Raw genomic sequence first — 14,084 nt, forward strand, 5'->3', positions numbered from 1 at the left:
CTTGGTGTAGTGGTTAAGAGAGGCAGACTCTAATCTGGAGAACTGGGTTTGATTCCCCACTCCCCCATATGCAGCTGGTTGGCCTTGGGCCAGTCACATCTCTCTCAGAGCTCTCTCAGCCCCATCTACCTTGTAGGGAGAGGGAGGTAAATGTGTTTGTAAGCCACTTTGAGGCTCCTATGGGTATTAAAAAGTAGGGTGCATCCCAGCTCTTCTTCTTTAAGCCACAGTTGGGAGTAAAGGCATAAATTTATATATTTTTTTCTCCATACGGGGATTAAAGTAGCGGAAGGGATCTGTTTTCATTTTGGGAAAATGGCATTCCACTTCCCCGGCACTGCAGTCGCCATACATACTGGACTCCCCCATGACTATTTTGTAATTAAACTGGACCAGTCAGAAATCTTTAATATCATGTATAGTGTTTGAGGGCCCAAGAGGATATCATATTCTTCAATGTGTGAGTTCTCTATTTTTGTGCGACACTCAAAGTTTTCAATAAGGTGTGGATGTTTATCTTCTGGACATGGGCAACAGTTTAGCTTTTGATCCTATAAACCGGCTTACAACTTCTATCTCTGTTATCTTTAATAAAAGTAGGCGAGGAAGAGAGAGAGGCCGTGGCTTGCCAAAAGCCAGTCATTGAGGTTCTGGCTGAGGAGAAGGGTTGAATTTTGGTCTGGCCAGTAGGGGCATACCATCTGTGAGTGTTTGTAGGGAGAAGAATGGGGTGAGCCAAGTTCTTGGGTAAGGTGGAGCAGAGAGTTGGGGCTCAAATTCTCTCAGCTGATTTCCATACTTCGCTTTTTCCAGAAGGTTACTGGTGTGCAAAGAGAAGGAGGACCAGGAAGGTTTAATGAACTCTTCTGGGTTGAGATTAAATAATAACAATAACAATAATAATAATTATAGCCAGCCTGGCTACAGCACGGGCTCATTCTCTGTAGATGGATGTGTTAGGTGGGCGTTTAACAAGGATAATTTTTGGGAAGAAGGGGAGGAGAGAGTTACATGGCTGTTTATTTTTTTTTTAAAGTTTGGTCTTCTACTTGCATATCAGGTCTTTCAATATTCTGTCTTGAGCCAGGTTGGAAGGTGGAAATGGTGGTATTTAAATAAGGTAATAAACACACAAATAGATACGGGGAATTAAATGGCAAAGTCGTATATTTGGGGGCGGTGGTGAATTGAAAATTAAGAGCTACTATTCTTTAGTGACTGGTTGGACTGCAAGCTGTACGTTATATTTATGATTTTTTTTGTTGAACGGTGTGATTCCTGGATCTCTTTTAAATGCAAGATCTGTTAGAAAGGGTGTACTGAGGTTTTTTTTTCCTTATCAAGGGAGCTGACGGAGCAACTACAAACACGCCATCGAGTGCCGCGTGGAAGATAAATTAGATGGTGTCATTATTGGTAGAATATTGTTCAGCTGACATTTGACAAATGCCAGTATGTTTTGGGTAAGCCAGTACAGGCTCCTGGCTTTAATAGAAGAGCTACTTTCACATGACCAAAGTGTTATCTTTATTGTTTGTGGGCTTGCATGTTCTCTCAGTTTGTGCATCAAGCCTCACAGAAATCCAGAGCGTCTCCTACTGACTTGAAAATCATGGTTTTATTGCAAACTGTCATTCTTCAAAAAGGTGAAGCCCGCCAGTGACTTAGCATTTAAGACCTTTTGCCCCCCCAGATGTCCCCCCCCATCCTTTCCATCTAATAATGATAAAGATCGAATGACTAGGGAAGATGACAAGAGGAGGACGCTGGTGGAAATCAGGAGATCATCAACAGAAATGGCGACGATGGTCAGTAGCACGTTTGGGTGGCTTCGGAGAGCACCAGGGAGACGTTGACAAGGGTGGGTTTACCCGTGTTCTTGTCTATGGTCTTCTGAGTCGTCTGCAGAGGAAGGGCCTCGTGACCCACCACGCAAGTGTAAATGGCTCCATAACTCCAGTCCTGCTCTGGGACGTTGAACGCGCTGTAGGTGAAGTACCGCTCGGGGGACTTGGATTCTTGCATGGGCTCGCTGATGAAGTACTCGGCGTCTCCCACGGGCTCATTGTTCCGCATCCATTTCACAAAGAAGTCGTTGGGGTAGAAACCTTTCACCAGGCAAGTGAGGGTGACCGACTCCTGCAAAGCCACTTCTTCCGCGGGCGGGGCGAGGACGTAGACAGCGGGCGCGTGGGGAGTCCCACCTGGAAGGTGGAAAGCAAGAGGGATTAGTCAGCTGAGTGGACTCAATTAGAGTTTTAATGCGTTGTGTTGGGCTTATTGTGACCAGGGGCTGGAAGGACTCTGCCTTCTGAATCTAGTGACTAAAGCTAGCTAAATACTTGGGGGCAACCTCTCTGCAGACGTCTCAGCAAAGCTCCAAAATAATCAAGTTTATTTTCTTTGTGGCGCCATAAGATCTGTTTCTTACTAATACAAATTTGATGACTATTTTTTTCCTACTGCTACTTACTGGTGCTTAGTGGTTGCGGTTTGGCTTTTCGCTTCTATGATGATGATGATCGTTCTTTCTCCTGAGTTTGTTGTGGCTTGCCTTGAAGGCTCTTGATGGTAGGATTGGTTCAGAGGAGGCGTGGCCGAAAAGCGGCTCTCCAAGTGTCCGTGGACTACAATTCCCATGATCCCCTTCCAGCGTGATGGCAGGGGATCATGGGAATTGTAGTCCATGTAGATCTGGAGAGCCGCAGTTTGGCCACTGCTGGTTTAAAGGGAAATCAAGGACATTTTGGTAATATTATGCCAACGGCTGAAAGGGCCAAAGACTTGATGAAGCAAATATACAGTGCGTTGCATGTTTTTTTTTTTTTTTTAGAGATGTTAAAGAGGTACCTACTTAAAAGCTTTTTCAGGGTTCTTGTTTCCGTTGTGGGAAGAACAGAAGGGAAGGTAACTTTGCACTTAAAGGTGTCCTCGCTGTCCCATTCTTCTGGGCACACGGTTGCCGTCGCGTCTACAAATATCAACTCGTCGTTTTCTTGTGCCGTAGCCTCTCCAATTGTGGTCTTCAGCTCTGTGTTGTCACGTTCTCGCGTCCAGACGACTTCTAGATCTTTAAGATCCTGATCGTAGGGCATGTTGGAGATTCTGCAGGTCAGCTTGGCCGACTTGGTTGTGAAAATATCGTTAAACGACGGTGGGATGGTCTTCACGTCAACGCGAACATCAGAACAAGGACCTGCAAAGCAGTGAAGAAGGAATAAATGTTCAGCGTCTCAGTAAATCAGAACGTGGCTCTCCAAGGCCCGTTACACCTTGGCCTATTCTGCACACAATAGATAATGCACTTTTAGTGCACTTTAGATTTTCCTGTTCTGCACAGGAAAATCCAGCTGCCAAAGCACATTGAAAGTGCATTATCCTATGTGTGCGGAATGAGCCCTTGTTTTTCTTCATATTTTTCCTCTGCTTCAACTCATCTACATGCTTTGTTAGCCTGTTTTTGGCTGGGGCTCTGGAATGCAGTTGGGTGGACTGGAACATTTCAACTCACCGGCATCACAGACAAGGTTCTTGCTGATATTCCTGATGCTGGTGAAATTCTCATTGTGCACTTCGCAGGAGAACATCTTGTCCGAGACCCAGTCCCTCCTGTCGACCGTGAGCTCACTGATGACGCTGTAGCCGCTAGGGCCCACCGCGACTGGTCCGGTGTTGGCGAAGTCGGAGTCGAGGGCATGTCCGTTCTTCAGCCAGTGGACCGTGACGCTTGCCGTGTGCAGATTAGCCGCCATGCAGACGATGGTGGCATTTGTGCCAGGATTCTCAAAATCTCCTAGGCGTGGGGCACGGATGATCATTTCAGGCTCGGTGCAGGAAGCTGGAGGAAGACAGGAAAAGTTCACCAGGGGGATGTTATCAGTTGATCAAAAAAACCCCCAAAAGAAACCATCAGGGGATCCCCTAGAACCAATGAGATCAGGACTCTTGCTCCAAATGAAAGAGCTCCAGACTGCAAGCTGGACAGGGGAGGAGATGGGGGGTTCATTTTAATGAATCTTTTATGTCTGAGGATTTTAAAAGTTGCTGTTTTATTCTTTTATTGTAAACTGCCACGAGTCTTTGTTAGAGCAGCGGTATATAAGTAAAAATATAAATAAATAAATAAAATTCACTTACTGTGACGGACGACTCTCCCTGTTCCATTGACGTGTTCCGCTTTGCAATAGAAGGGTTGGAAGTTCCGCCAATCATGGGCGGAGACGGTCACCTGGGAGACTGCAGAGAATCCCCCGGAAGAATTGCCGATGGTAGGGTATTGTGTAACGTACTTTGCGCTGATGCCAACGTTGTTGTAATCGTCCCAGCTGAAGCTGACCAAGGCGGGTGGGACATCCTTGGCTAGACACCCGATGGTCATGAGCCCGTTGCTTGGGATGCTGGCCGAGGGTATGATGAGGGGGAAAAGAGAAGGACCACTTTGCGTAGCTGCGGGAGAAGAAAAAAACGTAAAGACTGAGAAAGTTTTTTGGGGAAGTTGTTGGAATTTGCAAGAATTCCAGTAGTTTGCATGACTGAACAGAATATGGTATGATTCTGTCAACAACAATAACAATATGGTTAGAATATCCTGCAGGGGGTATCAGAGTTGAAATGTAGGTAGCATATTTAGCTCTGAAACTTCCTGATACTTTTCAAATAATCTGCATCCGGATTGGCTCATTGGAGACTTCCTGTTCCTTTCAGCACACTTCCTCCCTGCTTGCCTCCAAAACAGGATGAAAACAGTTAGACGGTTCTCTCTTTCTCTCTCTCTTTTGATACAGTTGTTTCTCTCTTCTAAATAAAACTGTTTTATTCTTTAAGTAGCCTGGTGCTTGGCTCTCAACTGCATGAACCCGAACTATCCAACATTTTGAAACTCAACTTTTGAAAAAACATACAGGAGATGTTTGCCATTCATGGATTCTTTATTCATGTTTCCACTTATCCGTGGTCTCTGGTCAAATCATATGATGTGGTTTCCAGCCCGTATTTACTCTCACTGCCTTAACATCATAATAATTACATTTTTAAAGGGTAGAAAATTTGGTTGTTCTTCTGTCGGGCGGTAGTAGAATCTCACCTCCTTGTATTTGTGAATTTTGCCATTAGTAATTGATCCTGGAAACAGATCTCCTACAAATGGCCAGGGTCTACTCTATGGGAAGTTGGCATGGGCTTAACCTGGGTGCAAACAGTTGCGGATCAATGCCCTACTAGGAGTTCTTATTTTCCTTGCCCTTCCCCTCCAAAAAACCCAGCATTTTAATTTTCTAAAAAGAATATGAACATAGTTCACACTGAACTCTTGACAAGTTCTTGTGCCATATTCCACCCACCTGACCTATCCAGCTCTACCCTCCTAAGATTCTCCTGGACCAAAGAAGGACTTTTCAGTTCTACTCACCCTCACTATATGGAAGATTTCCTAGATCTCCCCCCCCCCCCCCATTTAGCCAACATGACTGGGAGACTACAGGGCTCTTAAAGGGGGCATGTTATTTTCATAAGGAAGGATTTCATTGCAAGTAGGTAAAGGTTTTTTTGAACATGAAATGGTCAGTTTTTTAACCAACAATGAAAAATAGCTTTTCTCATTCAACCGAAGTGGTTCTGAAACGTCGTTTTGTATGAATACTTGGGCTGGTTAACACAATTCTCAAGAACAGAGATTGGCACTCACAAAATCACTCTTATGCTTTGTTTCTAAAGCCCTCAGGTGGGACACTCTCCCCTTGGTGAAGGTTTTCAGATCCTATAGATGGAATATGGGATTCCCTACAATCTCACTGGTGCTTCCAGAACTTCTTTGTAGCCTGCGATTCTTAGGCACACAAAGCCATTCTAGGAAACACATCTTTCAAAGCTCAGCACTGAAAGAATGGGAAGGTCTCAGTAATCTCCCCAGTACAACATTTCTAATGCTCCAGCTGAGTAGAATGCCACCCTTCTTTCACAATGATGCATGTCTTAGGTGGACGTTGGGAGAAGACCTGGAGTCTCCTCCCCAGGAGTCATGGAACCAGATATTTTTTCTGGAAGAGCTCTGGGGATCCAACTGAGGTTTCAGGAATGGTAGGGGCACAAACTGTGGGGAGTCCAATGACCTAGATGGCTGCCAACCTACAGGAAGACATGCGGCTGAATTTGAGGTGGGTGCCAATTTGGGTGGCTTCTCCCATAGCCTATGGAGAAACTGGACTTACAGGGTCTTTGGCTAAAGCTGGAGGTGACCCAAAGCTATTATAGGCCCCCAAACTGCCATGACCATCAGGTAGATGGTGAGCCAAAAGGAGGACATGCCCAGCTTAGCCCAGCCTGGCCCACCTAGGTGAGGACAGAGGAACAGTAATTTCCTCTCAACTTTCCCAAAGCTGCAGCTCAGCAGGGAGTGGTCCAGCTCCCCCTATGCTCCACACTGGCATTGGAGGGAGGCCATGGTTCTTTCCCTGCCAGAGCTCCAGCTTCTGCATGTCCCACATGCCTTCCAGCTGATAGGGGACCTAGAGGGGACACCAGCTGCTTCCTTTAATTCAGATGGAGGATTGCTGAATCTTTCCAAGCCAAGCACAGACCCTCACAGACTCCTCCTGCTCCTCCCTCTGATGGGCAGTAGCTGCTGTGGGAAACCCAAAGCTCCTATAGCAGGGTCCAGAATCCCCCTTCCCACCAAACCCCCCCGGCTTGTGTCTCCTTTCCCACTCATGTTGCCCCCACCTGTGCATCCTTCTCATTCCCATAATCCTTGCTGGGAAGCATACACCATCATGAATGTTGACAGCGAGCTGGGAAAGGGCAGGGTGGGTCTGTGGCAGTGGGCCCCACCTGCCCCCCCAGGCCATGCTGTCCCTGGTCCTTCCCTGTAGGCGGAGAGGCTTGCGTGCCCTGCTAGCTAGCTACAGCTACAGGTCTGCTCCTCTAGGAATTCTGAGCAGTCAAGATTCCTTATCGGGGAAGCCGGGGTAGGTTCTGCTCTAAGGGACCCTCAAGCCATCCCACATTATCTATTCAGCTGAGGGTCTAACATGCTTCTAGGGATGCCAGCCTCCAGATGGGACCTGGGGATCCCCTGGCATTGTAACTCTTCTCTAGACTACAGAGATCAGTCCCCCCTGGAGAAAATTCACGTGTTGGGAGGATGGAACCTGTGGCTTTGTACCCCACTGTGGTCCCTGTCTCCCCCAGCTTCCGTTCCCAAATCTCCATGAGTTTCCTCAACTGGATCTGGCAACCCTATCCTCTCCATCCCCTGTTGGCGGCCCTGGGGGGGGGATGAGGACCTGGCACCCCATGCATGCTTCCCTGCAGAGGGTTGAACCCCCCACACCCCCGAGCTACAGAGGGTATTCCACTAAGGATGTCAGAATGGAGGGATCCAGAAAAAAGCTTGTAGAATTACTGCAGGTGCCTCGAAATTACACTCTGAACAGTGGTTCGTCAGCATTGCTACAATGCGGGATATGTTAAAGGAAAACAAAGCTGGCTGCCAATTACGGTGCCGTCACACACACACACACACACACAGACACACAGACACACAGACACACACACACAAAATAACAATCTCATTCAATTCACTTTGCAACTGGGCTCTACTGGGTGAAATGGCAAAAATCCACTTGCAAAAGGTTGCTGAAGTGGATTGAATCTGCATTATTTAGCATGCATGAGCCCATAGAATGATAGAGTTGGAAGGGGCCACACAGGCCATCTAGTCCAACCCCCTGCTCAACGCAGGATCAGCCCAAAGCATCCTCAAGCAAATTATCCAGGGGAAACTACTATACATGGATAAGTCCCTCTGCCCACCGTGTACAGAATCAGCCTCCCTTTTCTATAGAAGGGGCTCATCCCAGGAGCTCTTTCCCCTCCACCTCCCCTGTTTTTGTTTCCATCTTTCCGAAGTGTAAGAAATTAAGAACAGGACCCTGTTTTACTCACCAATCCAAAGGCTGCAGCTGACTGAGGAAACCTGCTCTCCACGGCCAAGCCACGGTCTGCAGCTATTCTAATAGGGCCCTCGGAGATTTCCCCTACTTACATTTTCAAAATAAGGCTTTGAAAACAAAAAATAAAATGGTTGGCTGGAAACTCAGATTCGTCTGAGGTTTTGGAGGGGCTATTTTTGAGTTTCTGAAAAGGTGGCAGGAAGTTTTCCTCCCGACTGGACTTCCCCTTTTCGCTCCTGTTGTTTTTCTTGCTCTGTTGACTTCCTTTCGAAATCCAGAAATTCAGTTTTTGGAGAAACCAAAAAGGCACTGGCCTATCTGTGATTTGCTTGACCTCACTTACTAGAATTTTAAAATACCTGCTTATTAAACTTATAAATCACTTTTCTTCCCACTGATGCTCAAAATGAAGCAGAAGACGAGAAGCAGAAGACGTGAAAATGAAGCAGGGGACATGAAATGGTCCAGGGGATGAATGAAATCTAAGGTGGCTTCCTCAGGCTTAAATCAGGGCACTGGACTCACCACAGATGTGATGCTGGGACATCTGTCAATGCAACTCTTAGTGTTTCTTTTAGGGATGTCTGTCCCCAGGTAGGACCTGGAGATCTCTGGGTTTTATAGCTCATCTCCAGGTTGACAGATCAGTTTCCCTGGAGCAAATGGCTACTTCGGCAGGGGGACGACTTCACTGAGATCGCCCCTTATCCAAATCCTGCTCATTCCACCCCCCCAAAGTCCCCAGATATTTTCCAACCCAGACCCGGCATGCTTGTTTCTTTGTTTCTCCCCCACCCCACTTCCGGCTTTGTTCCCTTTTTCTATCAGGCATGTTGAAGATCCAGTTTGGGTTGGGGATACAGTTTGGCAGTCTTCAAGCAAAGGATGGATACACACTTTTCTTGGATGCTTTAGGATGCTTAGGGCTAATCCTGCATTGAGCAGGGGGTTGGACTAGATGGCCTGTATGGCCCCTTCCAACTCTATGATTCTATGAAGGGAGGGTTAAAAAACAAGCAAACTCCTGTGGTCTTTTCCTGTTCCTCCTCCACATGCAGCTGGGTGACCTTGAGCTAGTCATAGTCCTCCCAGAGGTCTCTCAGCCCCATCTACCTTGCAGGGTGTCTGTGGTGGGGAGAAGAAGGGTAGGCGATTGGAAGCTGCTTTGAGACTCCTTTGGGCAGTGAGAAGCAGGATATAAAAAACAGCTCTTCTTCTATGTGTATTTTATTTTTGATTTACTGATGTGTTTTTGTTGGGTCGCACAGATTTATATGAGTGTTTAAAAATGATTTAAAATATTTAATCTGTTAGCTGCCTCAGTGGCCCTCGTAAGAACACAAGAAGAGCTTTGCTCGATCACACAAAGGCCAGCCAACCACTTCCACCGGAGGTCCAGCAACAGGGCATAGAGGCCAAGGAGTTCCCCTGATCTCCAAGTATTCAGAGGTTACCTGCCTCTTCATGTGGAGGTTTCCTTGCAGCCACTGATGGACCTCTTCTTCACGAATCTGTCTGACCCCCTTTTAAAATCTATTTGTCCCCGTGGCCATCAATATGTCCTCTGCCTGTGGAGTCAACATTTTAATCACGAATTGTGTGAAGTATTTCTTTTTTTCCCTGCTCTGAATTTTGTAAACCTCTCCCCTGTCTCTTCTTAAACACCTCTTTTCTCATCAAAAGCCCCAGACTCTTTAACCTTTCTTGATAGGAATGTTCTTCAGGGCTGAAAGGAGGGGTATGGTTTTGATGCCTAGTTAAGTAATGAGAATTCACATGGGAAGTAAATCTTAATGAAGAATATGGCTTTATTATATTGTACATACAATCATAGTAAAGCGACCAGTCTTCTGCGTGCTGTGTACAAGAATCCCCTATTTCCCCCCTGAATTTCAAAATACAATATCCTCTTTATGGCTTTAAACTAGAACGAAAACTAGAATAAAATACGAGCACCATAGAGAAAGAAACACACGTCAACAAAACGGAAGCAAAATTTCACCGCATAAATTGGACGGATTTAAAATGGAAACAGATGGTTGTATTCTGCTTGAGCACAAACGGATTCCTAAGCGCATGAGGCAAAATCCATGAAAAGTGCAACTCCTCTGGGCTTAGAGAAGGAAATGGAGAGGTTAAGTCTTTCATGAGGGTTGAAAGCATGGAGTCTGATTCCTTTGCTCCATTGTCCGTATACTGCATGCCTCGCCATTTCACATGGAATCGTCGTGAAAAATAAAGCAAGATGAAATACTGCAATTCTGTCTTCTCACAAAAGAGGTCCTTTATTAAGGTTTTCCCAGGGGCAAGTGAAAGATGGTAGAGGCTGAGTCCTTTAGTCAATGGATGAGTCATAATATGAAGATTATCGCTTTTGCTATTTCACCTGGAATTGGGAAAAGAGACTGATTAGTATTGTTCTAGGAAAAGTGCAAAGTTCCCTTGCAAATATTTTGTCATCAGATCCACCCTCGTATGTTGTGAGGAAAGAAAGGAGTGTTCCAATGGGCTGAGAAAACTTCCATAATGTATAGAGCCAAGATTGAAGGAGCCAAAGATGGTACCTTTCATGATGTCTGAATCATGGGCTCATAGAGTTGGAAGGGGCCATCTTAGCCAACCCTCTACTTCAGGGGTAGTCAAACTGCGGCCCTCCAGATGTCCATGGACTGCAATTCCCAGAAGCCCCTGCCAGCGAATGCTGGCAGGGGCTTCTGGGAATTGTAGTCCATGGACATCTGGAGGGCCGCAGTTTGACTACCCCTGCTCTACTTGACGCAGGATCAGCCTAAAGCATCCATGATAAGATTCCGTCCAGCTGCTGCTTAAACACTGCCGGTGAGTGAATGGAATAACTTTGGTTTTATGCATCTCAATAATGTCCTGGGAAAGAATAATATGAACTACACCTCCCTTGCTGACTCGGTGTCCTCTTTCTGAAAGCTTAAACTGTCCAACATATTGCCCAACCTTGGTCTGGCCATCCAATGATGGCCATTGGCACCAAGTGTAACTTGTGGTCTTCTTTTGCCTGGCTCTTCTCCCTTTTAAGAACGAATGGCAATTGGACCACAATGTCTCACCTACAATATATGCTTTCAAAAGCCTTCCTTTCATACCTTATTCATTTTACCTTGATGACAGTCACGGTGGCGCTGTAGAAAAGGCTCACGAGGAAGAGGACGATAAAAGTGGAAAGGAACGATGAGATGTTTAGGAGTCCTTCATCGTCGTCGATGGCTACAATCCCATCAAGGTAAGCTTTGGATGAGAAATGGGAATCAGATCCTTTGGTTGAGAATGACAAGGAAGGGTAGTTGACAGAGAAAATGACGGAGGTATCACAACAACTTCTACAGCAAGAAATGAGTAAGGAATAGGAAAGATGTACTTTGATAGGGAAACTCAAATACTTTGGCCACCTCATGAGAAGGAAGGACTCCCGGGAGAAGAGCCTAATGCTGGGAGCGATCCTGGGCAAAAGCAGAAGGGGACGACAGAGAATGAGGTGGCTGGATGGAGTCACTGAAGCAGTCGGTGCAAACTTAAATGGACTCCGGGGAATGGTAGAGGACAGGAGGGCCTGGAGGGTCATTGTCCATGGGGTTGCGATGGGTCGGACATGACTTGGCACCTAACAACAACACTTTGATAGGCTGCAGAATTGGTTTTGGACAGATAACAGCCAATTCTTAAGGATGTAAGTAGAATTCTAGAGAAGAGTCAAGGTAAATAGGATTATGGGGAATGAATACCTTAGATGCCAGCAAAAGGCCAACAATGTGACTATTTCACTGCCCAGAACTCTTATTTGGGCAGTGCGGTTGTGGGTTGTCACCTATCAGAGAGGCAAGCAACCCATGAGTGGTGATGGTTGTGTATGCTAAAGCTTGTCCCCTGAAGGGGACTTGGAAAATTTCTGCATTCAATATTGTGTACGGAGCATTGCTTGATAACGGCTGCTCTTCTGGTTTAGATAATTTTGTCAACTTTCTGAAGACGGAGCTTCTTGCCAGGGTGTGTTATAGGATTCTTTCAGTTTGTCACAATGGACCACAGCAGACCCAATTGTAATAGAGTTATAAAAGGTAAAGGTAAAGGTATCCCCTGTGCAAGCACCGAGTCATGTCTGACCCTTGGGGTGACGCCCTCTAGCGTTTTCATGGCAGACTCAATACGGGGTGGTTTGCCAGTGCCTTCCCCAGTCATTACCATTTACCCCCCAGCAGCAAGCTGGGTACTCATTTTACCGACCTCGGAAGGATGGAAGGCTGAGTCAACCTTGAGCCGGCTGCTGGGATCGAACTCCCAGCCTTATGGGCAAAGCTTTCAGACGGCTGCCTTACCACTCTGCGCCACAAGAGGCTCTAGATAGAGTTATAGCTTGCTACAATTTTGAGGGGCAGTGAAGTTATAGTATGGGTAAATTTGAGGGCGACCAAGTTATATTGGGGGATTTATACGTGGGTCTTCTGATGATGTATAAGAATACCTGCAAAAGTGTAGGAGACAATGGATTTCTTCAAATTCTTATTCCACTGTTCCATTTCTGTTATCAAGAAGTACCCCTCTTGAGCTACTTAAAATCCCAGTGGAGGGAAAACGACAGGAAACCATAGTGTGCCTGTCTTTTTTCTTATTAGGCATTATGCAATCTGGGGATGAGGCCTGTGGTTATTTGGGTATGGGTGGTTGTGTTAAATCCCTTCCCCCTCAGAACTGTAGCCCCACTCTAAATCATCCCCTCCTCTTGTTTTTGCAGCTAAATTACAGATCCCTAATGTGTGTAGTAGTCAGAGAAGAAGGAGATCTCTCAGCCCTTTCTTGTATAGGTTCTTTTATGTGGTGCCCTCGAGTGGCTTGTATTTTTCTTTTCTTTTCCATTTTTCCTCATAGCAACCCTGTCGGGTAGGTAAAGCTGAGAGTGGTAGTTACGACTTTCAACTGGAGTTTACTAGATAATATACATAACACAATTGTACATAATTTATCCTCTGGAGGATACTTGTACCCTATTCTCCATTAGCTTAGGGCTAATCCTGCGTTGAGCAGGGGGTTGGACTAGATGGCCTGTATGGCCCCTTCCAACTCTATGGTTCTATGATTCTATGACTCTTTGACATATCATGTGGGATTCCATTTTTGGGGGGAGAGAGTGACTTGAGTGGGTGGGTTGGATTAAGCAGAGTGTTGAAATGGGGTCCCCTACTTTTGATATCAATGGGGAATGATGCTGAGTTTGGAAGGGAAGGGGACTAGAAGAACTGCAGTGGCATAGGAGTTAGATGATTTAGGCAGCAGCGTTTCTGAATCCCATCTTTTCTGTAATTCTATGAGTGACTGGCCTTCTCCATAGGGGTGATGGGCAATTGTTTTTTAAGTGGTTTTAATTCATGATTGCTCATTGTTCTTAATGATACTTTATATTCAGTTTTATCTCATCCACTGTCCTGAGCCGGCTGGCCGCGAGGGGTGTTCGTATAAATCCAAGAAATAATAATTACAAATGGGTGTGGCACAAGAGACTAGAGCATACCTATGTTTGTCCTTGTCCTATGTGTCTTCATAGCTTCAGTGTTATTTTTTCCACTGATATGGGGAGTCTTCCCTCTAAACAGTGCTTCTTAACGGGAGTAGACGCTTGTTTGAAGTGTAAACAAGTACACAATCATGCTGTGCTTCCCACAAGCTTGCCCAGCAGTTGAGTTCATGTCCCCCCCAGCCATGTTCGCTTACTGAAAATTTCATTACCCTGACTTTTTGTTGTCGTCATGGTTTTGTGTTGTGCCTCTAGTAGTTTAACATGCTTTTTATCCCTGCTAGGACCTTTAAAACCAAATAGCTGCTTTAAGCACAGATGGATACACGAAGCTGCCATGTACCTATTTTGACTTGTGGCAGCACCCCAGGACTTCCACATCCCCTACCAACTGATATTTTTGTCTGCAATTGCAAGGGCGTGTGGCTGACTTATTTATTGATCCATGTTCCTGCCTCTTCTTAATGCTGTTATTTAGGGATTCGTTGTCGAATTTTGATTTAATTTGGGGTATTTTGTACAAAGAATATTTTGGGATGGGAATATGTAAGCCGTCTCTTTTTTTACCGTTGAGAAACCCCGGAAATATTAGTCAG

The 14,084-nt window shown here is 45.8% G+C and overlaps 1 protein-coding gene across 1 annotated transcript in view; it reads right to left on the bottom strand.

Moving 5' to 3' along the window:
- Positions 1 to 14,084, bottom strand: part of LOC143826517 (uncharacterized) — an 89,026-nt gene that overhangs the window by 1,715 nt on the left and 73,227 nt on the right. Inside the window, exons 31-34 of the mRNA XM_077315352.1 lie at positions 4,138 to 4,446; positions 3,512 to 3,838; positions 2,855 to 3,196; positions 1,872 to 2,204 (exon numbers count right to left, since the gene is read on the bottom strand). Coding sequence (XP_077171467.1) covers positions 1,872 to 2,204; positions 2,855 to 3,196; positions 3,512 to 3,838; positions 4,138 to 4,446 — 1,311 coding nt within the window. The remainder of the gene's footprint in view (positions 1 to 1,871; positions 2,205 to 2,854; positions 3,197 to 3,511; positions 3,839 to 4,137; positions 4,447 to 14,084) is intronic.

Source organism: Paroedura picta, chromosome 16 (genome assembly GCF_049243985.1).
Source record: "Paroedura picta isolate Pp20150507F chromosome 16, Ppicta_v3.0, whole genome shotgun sequence".
In the NCBI taxonomy this organism is placed as follows: Eukaryota; Metazoa; Chordata; class Lepidosauria; order Squamata; family Gekkonidae; genus Paroedura; species Paroedura picta.